The sequence below is a fragment of the Lipotes vexillifer genome, unplaced genomic scaffold (genome assembly GCF_000442215.2).
Source record: "Lipotes vexillifer unplaced genomic scaffold, Lipotes_vexillifer_v1.1 scaffold299, whole genome shotgun sequence".
Classification (NCBI taxonomy): domain Eukaryota; kingdom Metazoa; phylum Chordata; class Mammalia; order Artiodactyla; family Lipotidae; genus Lipotes; species Lipotes vexillifer.
The window spans coordinates 2,093,996-2,107,207 of NW_006784347.1; the positions used below are offsets into that span (position 1 = coordinate 2,093,996).

The window sequence follows — 13,212 nt, forward strand, 5'->3', positions numbered from 1 at the left end:
AACCAAAAGCCGACAAAAAAAAAATAAAAAAAAAAAAAAAAAAAGACTTACACTGGCCACCAAACCTGTCAACATTAATAATTTCCCTGCCTGCCTCCCCCATACAAAGATTAGTGAGGCCTCTCCAAGTCTGTTTCCTCATTCACGAAATCGGGTTAAAAGTACTGCCTCCTCGCTGGAAAGGAGTTCTATTAAACGAGATAGTGGATGCATCTAATAACTGCCTTCCTAAAAACAACCTCCCAAATCTTCAAATTTCACTTCACCAAGAAACTCAGCCCATGCCTCACTGTCAGACCAACGATTACGGGAGAGCCAAAGCCGCAAAAAGATGCCGATGTGAAGGGCCCTATCTGGGCTCAGGGAAAGGTTTCTGAGACACGACCCTCGGGAGACGTTAGACGTGGAAGCTAAGGAAAAGGGACCCGGGGTGAAAAGAGGCAACAAAGGAGGATTTACAAGCTCACCTTAATTTTTATAGCTTATTGATAAGCCCTGGGCGGGAGCAAGGGCGCAGGCACCTTTGGTAGGAAGTGAGGCCGGAACCGCTAGTTCCCTCAAGCGTGTTACTTCTATGTGGAGAGCGGGGTATAGAAACGGGGGGCGCGGCGCCGAAAAGACTTTCAGACAGTGGCAAGGCGTGCCTCCGAACCCCTTTCCCAGCCCACCCAGGAAGAGCCTGGTGGAGTCCCAGCAGGATTTTGGGCGAGGGCCTAGCCGAAGTCCACAGCCGAGCCCGCTCGGAGGGCCAAGGCGAGAAGGAGGCTGCGCGCGCAGCCCACTCCCGCGCGGGAGCCTCACGTGTTCAGGACGCACCACCAGACGAACAGGCACAGGGGTGCCGACAACCCCTTGTTTTCCTTACAAGCCATTATTTGCTACAACCACCATTTCCCTTTTGTTTTCACGTTTTTTTTTATGTAGTGTCCATTACCTTGAGTCAAATATGTGCTCTCTGCCAAGGAGGATACAGGCTTCCCTACTCTCATCTTCCCCGTTACCCCCTCCTTTCGTCCTAGCTTCCGGCCCGCCCCGCCTGTCTCAGCCAACTCTCGCTAAGCTTCTGCTTAGACGTCACGAGTTTCTAGGCAGAATAGGCAAATGCTCCGGCCAGGAGCGTCTTCGTGCGCCCCCGCCCGGCTGTGCCTACCAAAAGGTCTGAGCGCGTGGCGGGCGCCTGAGAGCGTAGCGGGCGAGGCGAGGAGCGGCTGGGGCAGCGAGGAGCGGCCCTCAGTGAGAACTTAGGTCTTGTTTTCTTTGCTTAGATTCATGCTGGGGTCTTCTCCCAGCTTTTCTGTCAAATCTCTGGGGGTCTGGCCTCCTGGTGGGCTTCACCTCCTCACACTCCGGAATTTTTGAGGATCATTCACTGAAGTATTTCCCCCACATAGTTAAAAAATGTAAAATACCATCCACCTTTAAAAGGCTTCATGGCCTGTTGGGCTCAGAGCCACGCTGTGTACACGCTGCACGGGAAACTCCTTCCGAGCCACAACTGACTGGGCTCTGTATCTGAGCGGTGGGCACAGCCCCTCACTCAAATACTTGTAAATAATTTATCTAGTTCATTCATTCATTCGTTTATAGTCGTTGAACACCTACAGCCATTCTGGGTGCTTGGGATCCATCAGTGAAAAAGGCCCTGCCCTCATGGGGCTTACAGTCCAGGCCGGAAGTAGACCAGACTCCCAGGCCTAATGGGTCAGGGGGAGTGTGGTAGATGGTGGCGCTGCTGGGGGAAAAGAAAGCAGCAGCATCGACCGAGGGTGTGCTGGGATGCAGCCTGGGCACCCGGGGTTGAAAAGTGCTGGTCACAGTGGGCTTCGTTGAAAAGACACATTGAACTGGGTGAAGGAGTGTTCAGGAAGGAGGAAGCAAATTCCAGGCATAGCGAAGAGACAGTGTTCAAAGGGTGGGAAGTGACTCAGGTCTGTGTAAGAAACTACAAGAACCCCTGGGATGTACATGGATGGTGAGCATCCCAAACTCTGACAGGAAGTCCAGTTCGCTTACACAGCCAAAGCCGTCCAACAGCACATGCATGTTTGCCACCCTCCCCTCATTGCCCACCACTCTCCCTGCAACCCTTTAGTGGCTGGAGTACAGGCCTAGAATAGCCGACAGTTTAAACCTTTAATTTAGGGTATAGTCTACAGAGTGAGCAAAAGGGATTTCAAGATTTAAAAACTGTTTCTCATTAGGGATGCCGCTTTCTTTTTCATTAAGAAAATGAATATAAAATTTCATGTTTCAGTACCTGATCATAACATGCCACAGGGAAAACGAGGATGAACTTCTCTAATTTTCTCAAATAAGCCTGGCCTGACCTCTTCTCCATATCACTTCGTGCTTTAACAGACTTCTGCACATAAGAGAAAATGCAGCTCAAAGGGGACCTTTCTGAGAGACCTTCTCAACTCCTTCAGAGAGAAGTAATGATTCCCTCCTCAATGCTCCCTGATCAATTTGCTTATCATTATCAGCAGCATCAACAAGAGCAGCACAATCACCATCATCACATTTATTGAAGACTTAGGTGCCAATAGTTGGACTAAACACTTGAATTAACTCATTTAATTCTCATTTTACTCCCTCCCAATATTTATGATAACATTCGGCACAGTATATTGTTATTTGTATTTACATTTGTCTTTCCCTTCAACTACCAGGAATTCCTATGTCATAGGATAAATCTTGGTAACTTCAACACCTTACTACAAGCCTGGCTCGATAATTGTTTGCTGAAAGAATGTATGAATATAAGTAGTCCCAGTTGGGGCTTTTGTACTCTTTTCAGCAGAGCTGTTGTTACTCAAAACACTTGTTTTGAAATGCCCTTCAGAGTCTGAGGTTACTTTATTTAGAATCTCTTCACTGATAGGAGATCTTCCTTTGAAAGAGATGTAAGTTACTCAGAGCTAAGTTTGGGGAATAAGGTGACTGGGTAATATCACTTTTGTCCAAAGAATAGTATTGGGTTGGCCAAAAGGTTCGTTGGTTTTTTTTACCGTAAGATGGTTCTAGTAGCACTTAGTTGTCTTTAACTTCACTGGAAACAATTTTGTTAGATTGTATGTGACAGCTGCCATATCAGCTTGCATTTAAAAAAAGACTTATCAAAGTTGGTGAATTTTTGTGTAGCCTTTTAGTATTGAAGATGGAAGAAAAAAAGCAACATTTTTGGCATATTGTGCTCTATTATTTCAAGAAAAGTAAAAACGCAACCGAAATGCAAGAAAAGATTTGTGCAGTGTATGGAGAACGTACTGAGACTGATTGAAAGTATCAAAAGTGGTTTGCAAAGTTTCGTGCTGGAGATTTCTCGCTGGATGCTGCTTCATGGTCAGGTAGACCAGATGAAGTTGATAGCGATCAAATCGAGACATTAATTGAGAATAATCAACATTAAACCATGCAGGAGATAGCCCACATACTCAAAATATCCAAATCAGGGTTGAAAATCATTTGCACCAGCTTGGTTATGCGAATCGCTTTGATGTTTGGGTTCCACATAAGTGAAAAAAACCTTCTTGACCATATTTACGCGTGCAATTCTCTACTTAAACATAATGAAAATGTTCTGTTTTTAAAACAAGTTGTGAGAGGCGATGAAAAGTGGATACTGTACAATAATGTGGAACAGAAGAGATCGTGGGGCAGGTGAAATGAACCACCACCAACCACACAAAAGTCCGGTCTTCATTCAAAGAAGGTGATGTTGTGTATATGGTGGGATTGGGAGGGAGTCCTCTATTATGAGCTCCTTCTGGAAAACCAAATGATTAATTCCATCCCAGTTAGACCAACTGAAAGCCACACTCGACGAAAAGCGTCCAGAATTAGTCAACATAAAATGCATAATCTTCCATCAGGATAATGCAAGACTGCATGTTTCTTTGATGACCAGACAAAAACCGTTACAGCTTGGCTGGGAAGTTCTGATTCATCTGCCATATTCACCAGACATTGCACCTTCGGATTTCTATTTATTTTGGTCTTTACAAAATTCTCTTAACTGAAGAAAATTCAATTCCCTGGAAGACCGTAAAAGGCACCTGGAACAGTTCTTTGCTCAAAAAGATTAAAAGTTTTGGGGAGATGGAATTATGAAGTTGCCTGAAAAATGGCAGAAGGTATTGGAACAAAAGGGTGAATACATTGTTCAACAAAGTTCTTGGTAAAAATGACAAATGTGTCTTTTATTTTTACTTAAAAACCGAAGGTACTTTTTGGCCAACCCAACAGAATAGCTTAATAAAGAGACTGATATTTCTTATGTAGCTTAAAAGCCAGTTCTAAATCACTTCCCCAAAATGTTTTGAATAATAGTGTCATCACTGGATTAAATTTATAGCCTCCCAAAGTGATTGTTTTGAATGGTAGCATTTACTTGGGAGTGTAAATTTTGATATGCCTATTGTTTTATGCGTGTATAAAAAAGACCAAAAAAAACCAACCCTCTTTCAGACCAGCATACAAGTAAAGGTAGACTTGTACACAACCCAGTGTATGAAAATTAAAATGGAGAATTAGAGGATAGTCACTCGTTTATGGAATATCCGTAATATGCTAGGCACTGTGCTAGGTGCTGGAGATGCAAGATGATGAAAGTATTATCTCTTGTTCTTAAAGAATTCCTAGTACAGTAATGATTACATCATTAAAATAATGCACTGAGGTGAATTACATTTTAATATACATAGCTTCAGAAAGCATGTTTGGCATAAAGTGAGGTACAGATAATGTGTAATAAGTGAGGGATTATGAAGTGGGATAGGATTAGTCAAGAAAGTCCTTTCTTAGAAGAAATTTGCTTGAATGGGGTTTTGAAAGAAAAACTTGGTATGGATTGGCAGAGAAAAGAAGTGGACACTTAAGATTTAACTAAGCCAAAGTAGTAATCCAAATGTTGCTTGGTGAACCTGGAGGCAGATCAGAAAGAGATGGATTATCTTGAGGGATATTTCATAGAGGTCATGAAGAGAGAGTCCTGAAGAAGCATTTCTCCCATAAGAGAACAGGACTTGAGTGAACATGTTTTCTAGATTCAGGGTCACTTTCCACTGGACTGCCAGATAAACACTGCCAAATTTCATCTCTCTAAACCTCACTTTTCATATGTCTATGCTAACAGCCATCTTCTATTGACTCAAACAGAGGCAAACATGTAAACAGGTAAATGCAATACAAGCTTATATAGGAATCTCACTTAATTTAATATCCCCTTCATTATTTCTCATATTTTCCTATGTCTTTTTGCTATGCACCTAAACCAAACTGAAATAGATGCAAGAATTTCTTTTAGTACATCCATACCACTGATACTCTTGCTGCAATTTCTCCAGACCATGCAAGTTTTTAGGGAAGGAGCTGACTTTGAACAGTATCAAAGAAAGAATTTCCTATATCCTTTTTCTCTTTTTTTGTCACTTTCTCCCGCATTGCTGTCTCCTTTCTTCCTCTCCAGCTTTTGGCCCTTCTCATAAGGATGGAAATGCTACTGTTTGGTGTCTGGGCCCTGCGGGCCCTGATTCCTTGCCCAGGTGAGGCTATTTGGGAAAGTTTCTCTAGCTAGTATGTGCCAGGGCACAGGTCAATGAGAAAGAGGATAGGAAATCCTGAGTGGGGTGACACTTTAGTATTCACTCATCTGGACCCTTGGGAGAGAGTCCTATTTCTTGGATCTAGGACACAGAATCCTAGGTGTTTCTGGCTTGTAACTGGGAAAACCCACATTAAGGGACAGGATAATAGACCATCAGAAAAAACCCTCTCTAAGAAATATACCTTCTCTGCTTGGCTCCCTGCTGCCCCTGGACTGTCCTATTCTGCTCTCGGGAATATTTTTACGTCTTTGTTGCCATCTTTTATGTCACGATGAGCTACAATAGGATCTCGATAGGACAGGGCCCATAGTGCCGTTGTGAAGAGTGAGTTCTCCAGATGGCAAGAAAGGAGCTGGAGCCTTAGTGGGTAACATTGCTGCAAGAGTTGTGTATTCCCAGAAGGGACTAGTATTTGGGAGATGAAGTAGATGGTGGACATGGAATAGCTAAAGGGGACTCGTAAGGGAAGTTTTCGGGACACTGTGCCCCTCAGCTATATCAGACATTTAAAACTTACCTGATGTCTCTCTCACTGTTCCCGAGAAGAGTTCCCTAACAGACGAAACTCTTAAGCATCCAAAAACATCTATTACCTTAGCACCAAAGCAAAATGGAATAGTCTCACTTTGAGAAGAAGAGGTGAAAATTTCCATGGAAATGAGTGACCCTGGGAGTCACGTTTGTACCAGTGGTTCCCATAATTTGGTGTGCACAAAGGTCACCAGGAGTGCTTGTTTTGTTCCCTTGAGTATTTCCAGGTCCTGCCTTCACAAATTCTTAATCATTCAGTCTGAGGTGGAGCTGGAATCTGCAATCTACAAGCATTCCAGCATAATTCTGGTCAAGGCAATTCTTAGACCATAATTTGAGAAACACTGCTTTGAGGTATAAGTAACAAAGCTCTTTTTTTTCAGGGGTCTACTTACCCCATGAGGGCCCTCAGCAGCCAATTCTGGAAGTTTCCAAGATTTCTGGAAGTTTAGGAAGAGAATGGTTTCCTGGGCATGATTTTTAGCAACGCTATAGTTTCCATGGTGACACTATTAGAGAAATCGAGATCCCAAGAAAGATGATGAGAGGAGGGAATGGTGGTAGAGTCAGGATTCTAACTTGTTCCTTAAGGGTCTTTTTCTTGTTTGTCCCCTGTACCTTTTTATTCAGGGTAGGTTTCCTATTCTCTAACCTGTAACTAGATAGAATAGGCTCTGTATTTTCTTTCTTGGGTCTTATGGTCCTCACCAGAGTCTTTGGCATATGTGGTTGACCTTTTCAGGGGCTGCAGAGGACCTATTTGAGGTTTCTGTTTGGCCACATCAGGCCCTTGTAAAGTATGGGCAGTCCCTAATGGTCAAGTGCAGCACCACCTGTCCAGACCCGGGACCCAGTGGAATTGAGAGCTTATTAAAGAAAACCCAGGTGGGCAAAGGGCCTCAGTGGAAGGAGTTTCTCCTGGAAGATGTCACACAGAATTCCATCCTGCAGTGCTTCTTCTCTTGTGCAGGGATCCAAAAGGACATAAGCCTTGGCATCACTGTGTACCGTGAGTGGGGCTGAGGGCTGGGGATGAAGGGAAGAGTGGGGGAACATGACTGTGCCTTCTTTAGGGAATAATTAGAAAGAGACTTATTTTAGGGGAGAGAATTGTGGCCCTTAATAAAGATTTCTGTCCTACTGTAGGGATTCTAGAGCCAATCATTTCTCTTTCCCTTTGGCGTAGGCCTTTAAATTAGGAGCAGACCATAGAGCACATCCAGACATCTGTGCTTTGAGAATATGTTCAAATACAGGAAGCATTTGCTAATGATGCTAATTTATAAATTATCAAAAAAGTATAAAATCATTGTTGAATTATTTGTCACAAATTTTTAGAATAAACAGGGATTAGGGAAAGCGGGGTCTTTGAAGGCTGGGGTAGCTGGAGAAGTCTCCACAGAAAAGGAGGCTCTTGAGCTTCATTCCTGCAAATGGGTAGGTTTTGAAGTGATGGGAATGGGCGAGGAGCCTCTTTCAGGTAGACAAATAGCATTGGCAAAGATGTAGCCATAAGAATAAGTGTGATCTCTGGGGTGTCAGGGCTTGGTTAGCTAGGGTGTAGTTTTCGTGTGATGGTAAGAAGCTCCTCAGAAGTTGCTCATGCCTCTGAAGCACCTCTGGTAAGAGAGAAAAGCTCTCCAGAATGGCAGCAACTATCAAAGCAGGGGGCCCCTCAACAGTTAACATTTCTTGGCTTTGGCCACCTTTGATGGGAAGAAGGCTAACTCACCTCATCTAGGGCAGAAAGCTGGCACTGTTCATCAGAAGGTTTAAGAGCAGTGGTCACCTTCTGTCACAGGCTTCCTGTCCTATACCATTTCTTTCTGGAGAGTTGAGTATCTTTCTCTCATCAAGCCCACCTTTTTGTCTTAAAGAGCCACCAGAGCAAGTGATCATGGAGCTGCAGCCTGAATGGGTGGCTGTGGATGACGCCTTTACAGTGACATGCCACGTGCCCAGTGTCACACCCCTGGAAAACCTCACCCTTACCCTTCTCCAGGATAACCAAGAACTACATAGAAAGAATTTTAGGAGCTTGGCTATGGCCTCCCAAAGAGCTGAGGTCACCATCAGTGTCAAAGCCCAAAGGGAGGATGACAGGTGCAATTTCTCCTGCCATGCAGAACTGGACCTGAGTTCACATGGTGGAGGGCTCTTTTGCAGCAGCTCGGCCATCAAGGTGCTCCGAATCTTTGGTGAGTCAGAGCCCAGGTGTGGAAGGAATCCTGGGGCTCATTTTCCTCAGCTTACCTTGGCCTTTGGCGCTCATTTCCCATAGTGTTTAGGATGAGGGTGTAAGGGTAATTGAGCTCCACCTTTACTTGAGTTTTAAACTCACTGTGGGGGACAGAGAGCTTCTAGCCCCACTCCCTACGTTGTGGGGTCCTATATGACATGTGATTTATCATGGCTTTTCTCCTTTCTTTCCTTTTCCTCATTTCTTGGCAGAATTCTCTCAGAGACCCCAAATCTGGGTCTCTTCACTTCTGGAAGTTGGGATGGCAGAGACCATGAGCTGTGAGGTGGCTAGGGTGTTCCCAGCTGAAGAGGTAATGATCCACATGTTCCTGGGAGGCCAGGAGCTTAGGCCCTTCCTCTCCTGGGAGGGAGACACAGTATGGGCCAATGCCAGTGTTCGGGCCATGGAGACTGGTGATCAGGAGCTGTCTTGCCTTGTATCTCTGGGTCCAATGGAACACAAAACAAGAGAGCCAGTGCATGTCTATAGTAAGTGACCTGCCTCTTCCCTTCCCTTGACAGTTCTCTGCCATTGAAAATGTCCATAGTAAAGGCTTGGTGATTCAACTGCAAATTTCCCTACTAATCTTTGCTAGGTATGCTCCAAAGTGAACATTATTTTTCATCTTTCTCTAAGCGCAGGGATGCGCTGAGGCAGTAGTTCTATCTAGCCTTCACCCTGTTTCCTTAGGCCATCATACTTACAGAGTGATTGTGAATGCCTGAACTTATTCCTAGGAACAATGATTTGAAGTGAGGAGGAAATGTGTAAGATGAAAAGACATCGCGCTATCCTTGCAGCAGAGGCATAGCCAGATATGCACACGTGGCACTTGTTACAGGAGAAGCTCTCAAATTCCCACAGCATCTCGTCGCTCCTGCCAGTCAGCACAGAAGCAGTAATGGGATCCAGGGTCTTTCCCCTGCTGTCTGCCTACCCGAGGGGTGCCACCAGCAGCAAGAGTACAGAAGTGGCTGTCAGTTTTGAGAAATATGTTTGATTCTCTTTTTCCTTTCTTTATAGGCTTCCCTCCGCCAATCCTGGAGATAGAAGAATTATACCCATTGGCAGGGACAGAAATTAATGTGACCTGCTCAGGGCATGTATTAACATCACCCAGCCCTACTTTTCGGCTTCAGGGAGCCCCAGATCTCCCTGCCCCTGGGGAGCCTGCCTGGCTTTTACTTACCACCAGGGAGGAAGATGATGGCCGAAATTTCTCCTGTGAGGCCTCTTTGGAGGTTCAGGGTCAGCGGTTGAGCAAAACCACTGTGATCCAACTCACATATCTTATGTGAGTAGAAGCCTGATCTTTCTTGTCAAAACAAGGATTGTTAGCGTTCCATTTCCAGAGATCTTGGCCAGCAGAGTCATTATTAGAGTTGCCACATTTTTCTCATTTAAAAAAAAAAAAAAGGAGAAAATAAAATTAAAGCTCTCCAAGCTTACCTTACCCCTAGGAAAGTGAGTAGGGAGAACCCTAGAGGGAAACCAGGAAGAGAAAAGAAAAAGTGGTTAAAGTGATCAGGCAGTATTAGTTGAGGGCCAAAGGCTGAGAACATAGGAAGTGATAGTTGGAGCCTATGCTGAGGAGGGAAATTTCCTCATAAAAATTTGTATTTTGAAAAGTAGAAAAATCATTGTCTCTGGGTTCACCCCTACCCATGTTCTCACTCACTGAGAAGCAAAGATGGGAAGCAGGGACCCCAGGGCCATCACTGGCCAAGCAGTTCAGATCATTTAGTCTTAATCCATTAAAATGCCCTGTGCTGCATCTCAGTCTCGTCCAAGGAGGAAAAAGAGTAGCTCAAAGCAGGGAACTGATGGTCCTCCCCTTGGGAAAGAAAGCTATTGGGTGGAGGAGACACAGCGTCTGGATTAGGGGAGGGACAGGGAGCCGAGCATGATGGAGACAAGGGAATGTGGCGCACTGAGCTGGCCCCTCTGGGGACCTGTTTTTCCAGACAAGCCACAATTAGAGGAATCTGGTTGCCCTGGCAATCAGACCTGGTTGGAAGGGATGGAGCAGATGCTTGCCTGTGTCCCAAAGGGAAACCCGACACCAATCTTGTCGTGTACCGGGAATGGAACGATCTTTGACCTTGAAGTGCCACAGAAGGCAACCCAGGACCACTCTAGAACCTACCGCTGCACAGCCACTAACCAGCTGGGATCTGTCAGCAAAGACATTGCTGTCATTGTTCAAGGTGACTGCAGCTCCCCTGCTACCAGGCCCAGGATGGAAATCCCCCAGGGGTTGGGATTCTTAAACAAACATGGAAAGAAGAAAGATTTCGGTGGGCTGGGGAGGGTGAGACTTACAAATGGGCCTTGTGGGCTGGGGTGGGGCGATTCTCCTGCCCTCGATCACTCCCAATTCTCTGTCTTCTGTGCTTAGGCAGGACTGGATGAAGGAGTCAGTTCCACCATCTTCGTCATTATTATTGTCATCCTTGGAGTGGGCGTAATCATCATAGCACTGTATTTGAACTATGGGCCCTGCAATATAGAGAGGAGGAACTTGTCCTATAGGCAGAAGAAGAACAAAGAGGAGGAAAGCCAGTTTGCTGTTCAACAAGCAGCAAAGCACAATGCACAGAACTGTTAGTTAGAAACAGCTATTTGGTTGAAGGCACCCTCTACTACTGGGGTTTCCTGAGGGAGGGAAGAGGGAGTAGAAGAGAAAGGAAGAGACATTATCCTTTGTGTTCTATGGTCCCATAAAACAGAGTTTCAGGCCCTCATGTCCTGTGGATCCAATCCACCCACAAGCTCAACTCCTCTGAGTAGGAATTCAGTCTCAGTGTTAACTGGTGAGAGGGCCTTTTGCTCCTTGCTGTGTGATTTATCAGTCCACTCTCAGATTCAGAAAAGAAGATCCTGCCTGTGCCTTGTCACCCCCATTCCCACTGCCCTTTGCTCCCAAACATCAGACTGAAGAGATAGCCAGAAATATCTCTGTAATACAACTCATTTCTCATGGTTTCCTCATGACTAAGTGGGAACCAATTTCTTAGTCTGGGGACTGGGGTTTGAAGGGAGTCAATACCAAACAAAGGGCTAGGAATCAGAACCGGATTCCCACCTACACATTCCTGTGCTCCCCTAGCCTGGGGTTCTGGAATGCTGGCTCCCAGAGCTGAGCTTGATGACATCATTAAGGCTCAGTGTCTGGTTAGGCTTCAACTCACTAACCATCTATTGTGTGCCATAGAGGATTATACACATCATAAGAAATTCCACACTGGGTCAGACAAGCAGCTTGTCTAGCCCAGTGTTCTGTCCCTGAAATGGAAGGTAGAGTTCTTCCATGAAATTGAGCTCCAAACATCTCTGTATTCCTTTTCATAATCCATTATAGAGTAAATCATCTGTGAGTTCACATCAAACATATTAATTATTTTTACCTGTACAAGCTCTTAGGTTAGAGTTCCAATGTTTATTCTCCTTTTACATAAAGAAGTATGTATTTTTATATGTCTGCAAACTTCTCTTTAAGCTTCAGGAGGACTCCTCCTGTGACAATGTTCACTGTATGATTGGGCTTCCTTCTCTGTTCTTTGGAAAGATTATATTCACCCCCTAGAGAAGACATGAAGAATTGTAAAACCAGGTCTTTTCTCCAAAATCAGTCATGTATGGGTCACTGAAATGTTGGAAATGATAAAAAGTAAAAGTGATTTTACGACCTCTGAAAGTATTTCTCTTCTGTGTCACTGCTGAAAGTTTTTATTAAGTCACATAGTTGCACTTTGAGAACAATCTCTATGAAAAGAATATCAAGTTGGTAGCATAACCAAACAGCCCAGGGCAGGTGGTGCATTAGTTCAGGAAGCAGCCTTTTTGACTTGCCTTCAAAACTAAAGTTCAGACTTCCAGATAGAGGTCCACAGCCTTCCAAATTGAAGACACCAGATAGAAAGAACACAGCATCAGGCATCAAAGTGAAAACACTGTCTCATTCTTCCCAGACCTTTCCTGAGTCTGGGTTATGGATTAGCTATAAAATAATCCTTTGGTTTCAACACATACAAAGCAGCAGGGATACAATGGTGAACAAAATACTGTCCCTGCTGCTACAAGCTAGAGCACGTCAACAGGAAAGCACAATTGCACCTTAAATGCTATGAATGGGGAAGCACAGGCCCTTAGGAGAACACCTAACTCAGGATCAAGGAAGGCTTCCTGGGGGGAGCTTGGAAATACCCCGTTTGATTTTGCAAAACAGCAGCCCTCCAAAATGACCTTCTCTGCTTCAATTTTTCTACTAAATATACTAGCCACTGCTCTCTCATCATGTGAGTGATAGAAATTATTCACTTTTCTGAATTGAGCACTTGGGGAAATAAGTTAGAAAGAAGAGTATGGAGTTGCCTCATCTGGGAATCTTCAGTCATTTCAGTGTCTTGGGGTCAGCTGCATCAGGTCTGTAGCTGTCTCATATCTGCAAACCCCACCTCATGGCCCCAGTGCTCTGTGGAACAGTGAATCCTAAACAGGAGGGAGGAAGGGGGTCATTCGGACTTCTTGGTCCACCTTGGAGACCCTGGAGGCTTAGCCTGCTCCTGCCTTTGCTTCTCACTGCCACATGGTGTCACTGTTGACAGCGTCCTGCACAGTCCATCAAACCTTGCGGTACTACAAATCCAGGTTCCCGGGTGGGCCGCCCAGGATCTTCCAGGGAGGACGATCGGCTTCCCAGGGCTTGGTCCGGCTTCAGTGATGCCTTGCATGGATTTCCAGGATTACAGTTCTTAGAGCTGGATACTTTGGATTAGCTGTCCTCCAAGGTTTCTCAGATTTGGGTAGGCTCTTTTCCTCGGAGATTTGGAA

At 44.9% G+C, this 13,212-nt stretch overlaps 1 protein-coding gene across 1 annotated transcript; it reads left to right on the forward strand.

The window, feature by feature from the left end:
- The first annotated feature begins 5,488 nt into the window (after positions 1-5,488).
- On the forward strand, positions 5,489-10,987 carry LOC103087828 (intercellular adhesion molecule 2-like). The gene is given in 8 exon segments (XM_082931062.1): positions 5,489-5,543; positions 6,880-7,146; positions 8,015-8,335; positions 8,589-8,867; positions 9,403-9,662; positions 9,664-9,673; positions 10,344-10,586; positions 10,782-10,987. Coding segments are annotated over 8 exon segments (1,641 nt in total).
- Positions 10,988-13,212: the final 2,225 nt, after the last annotated feature.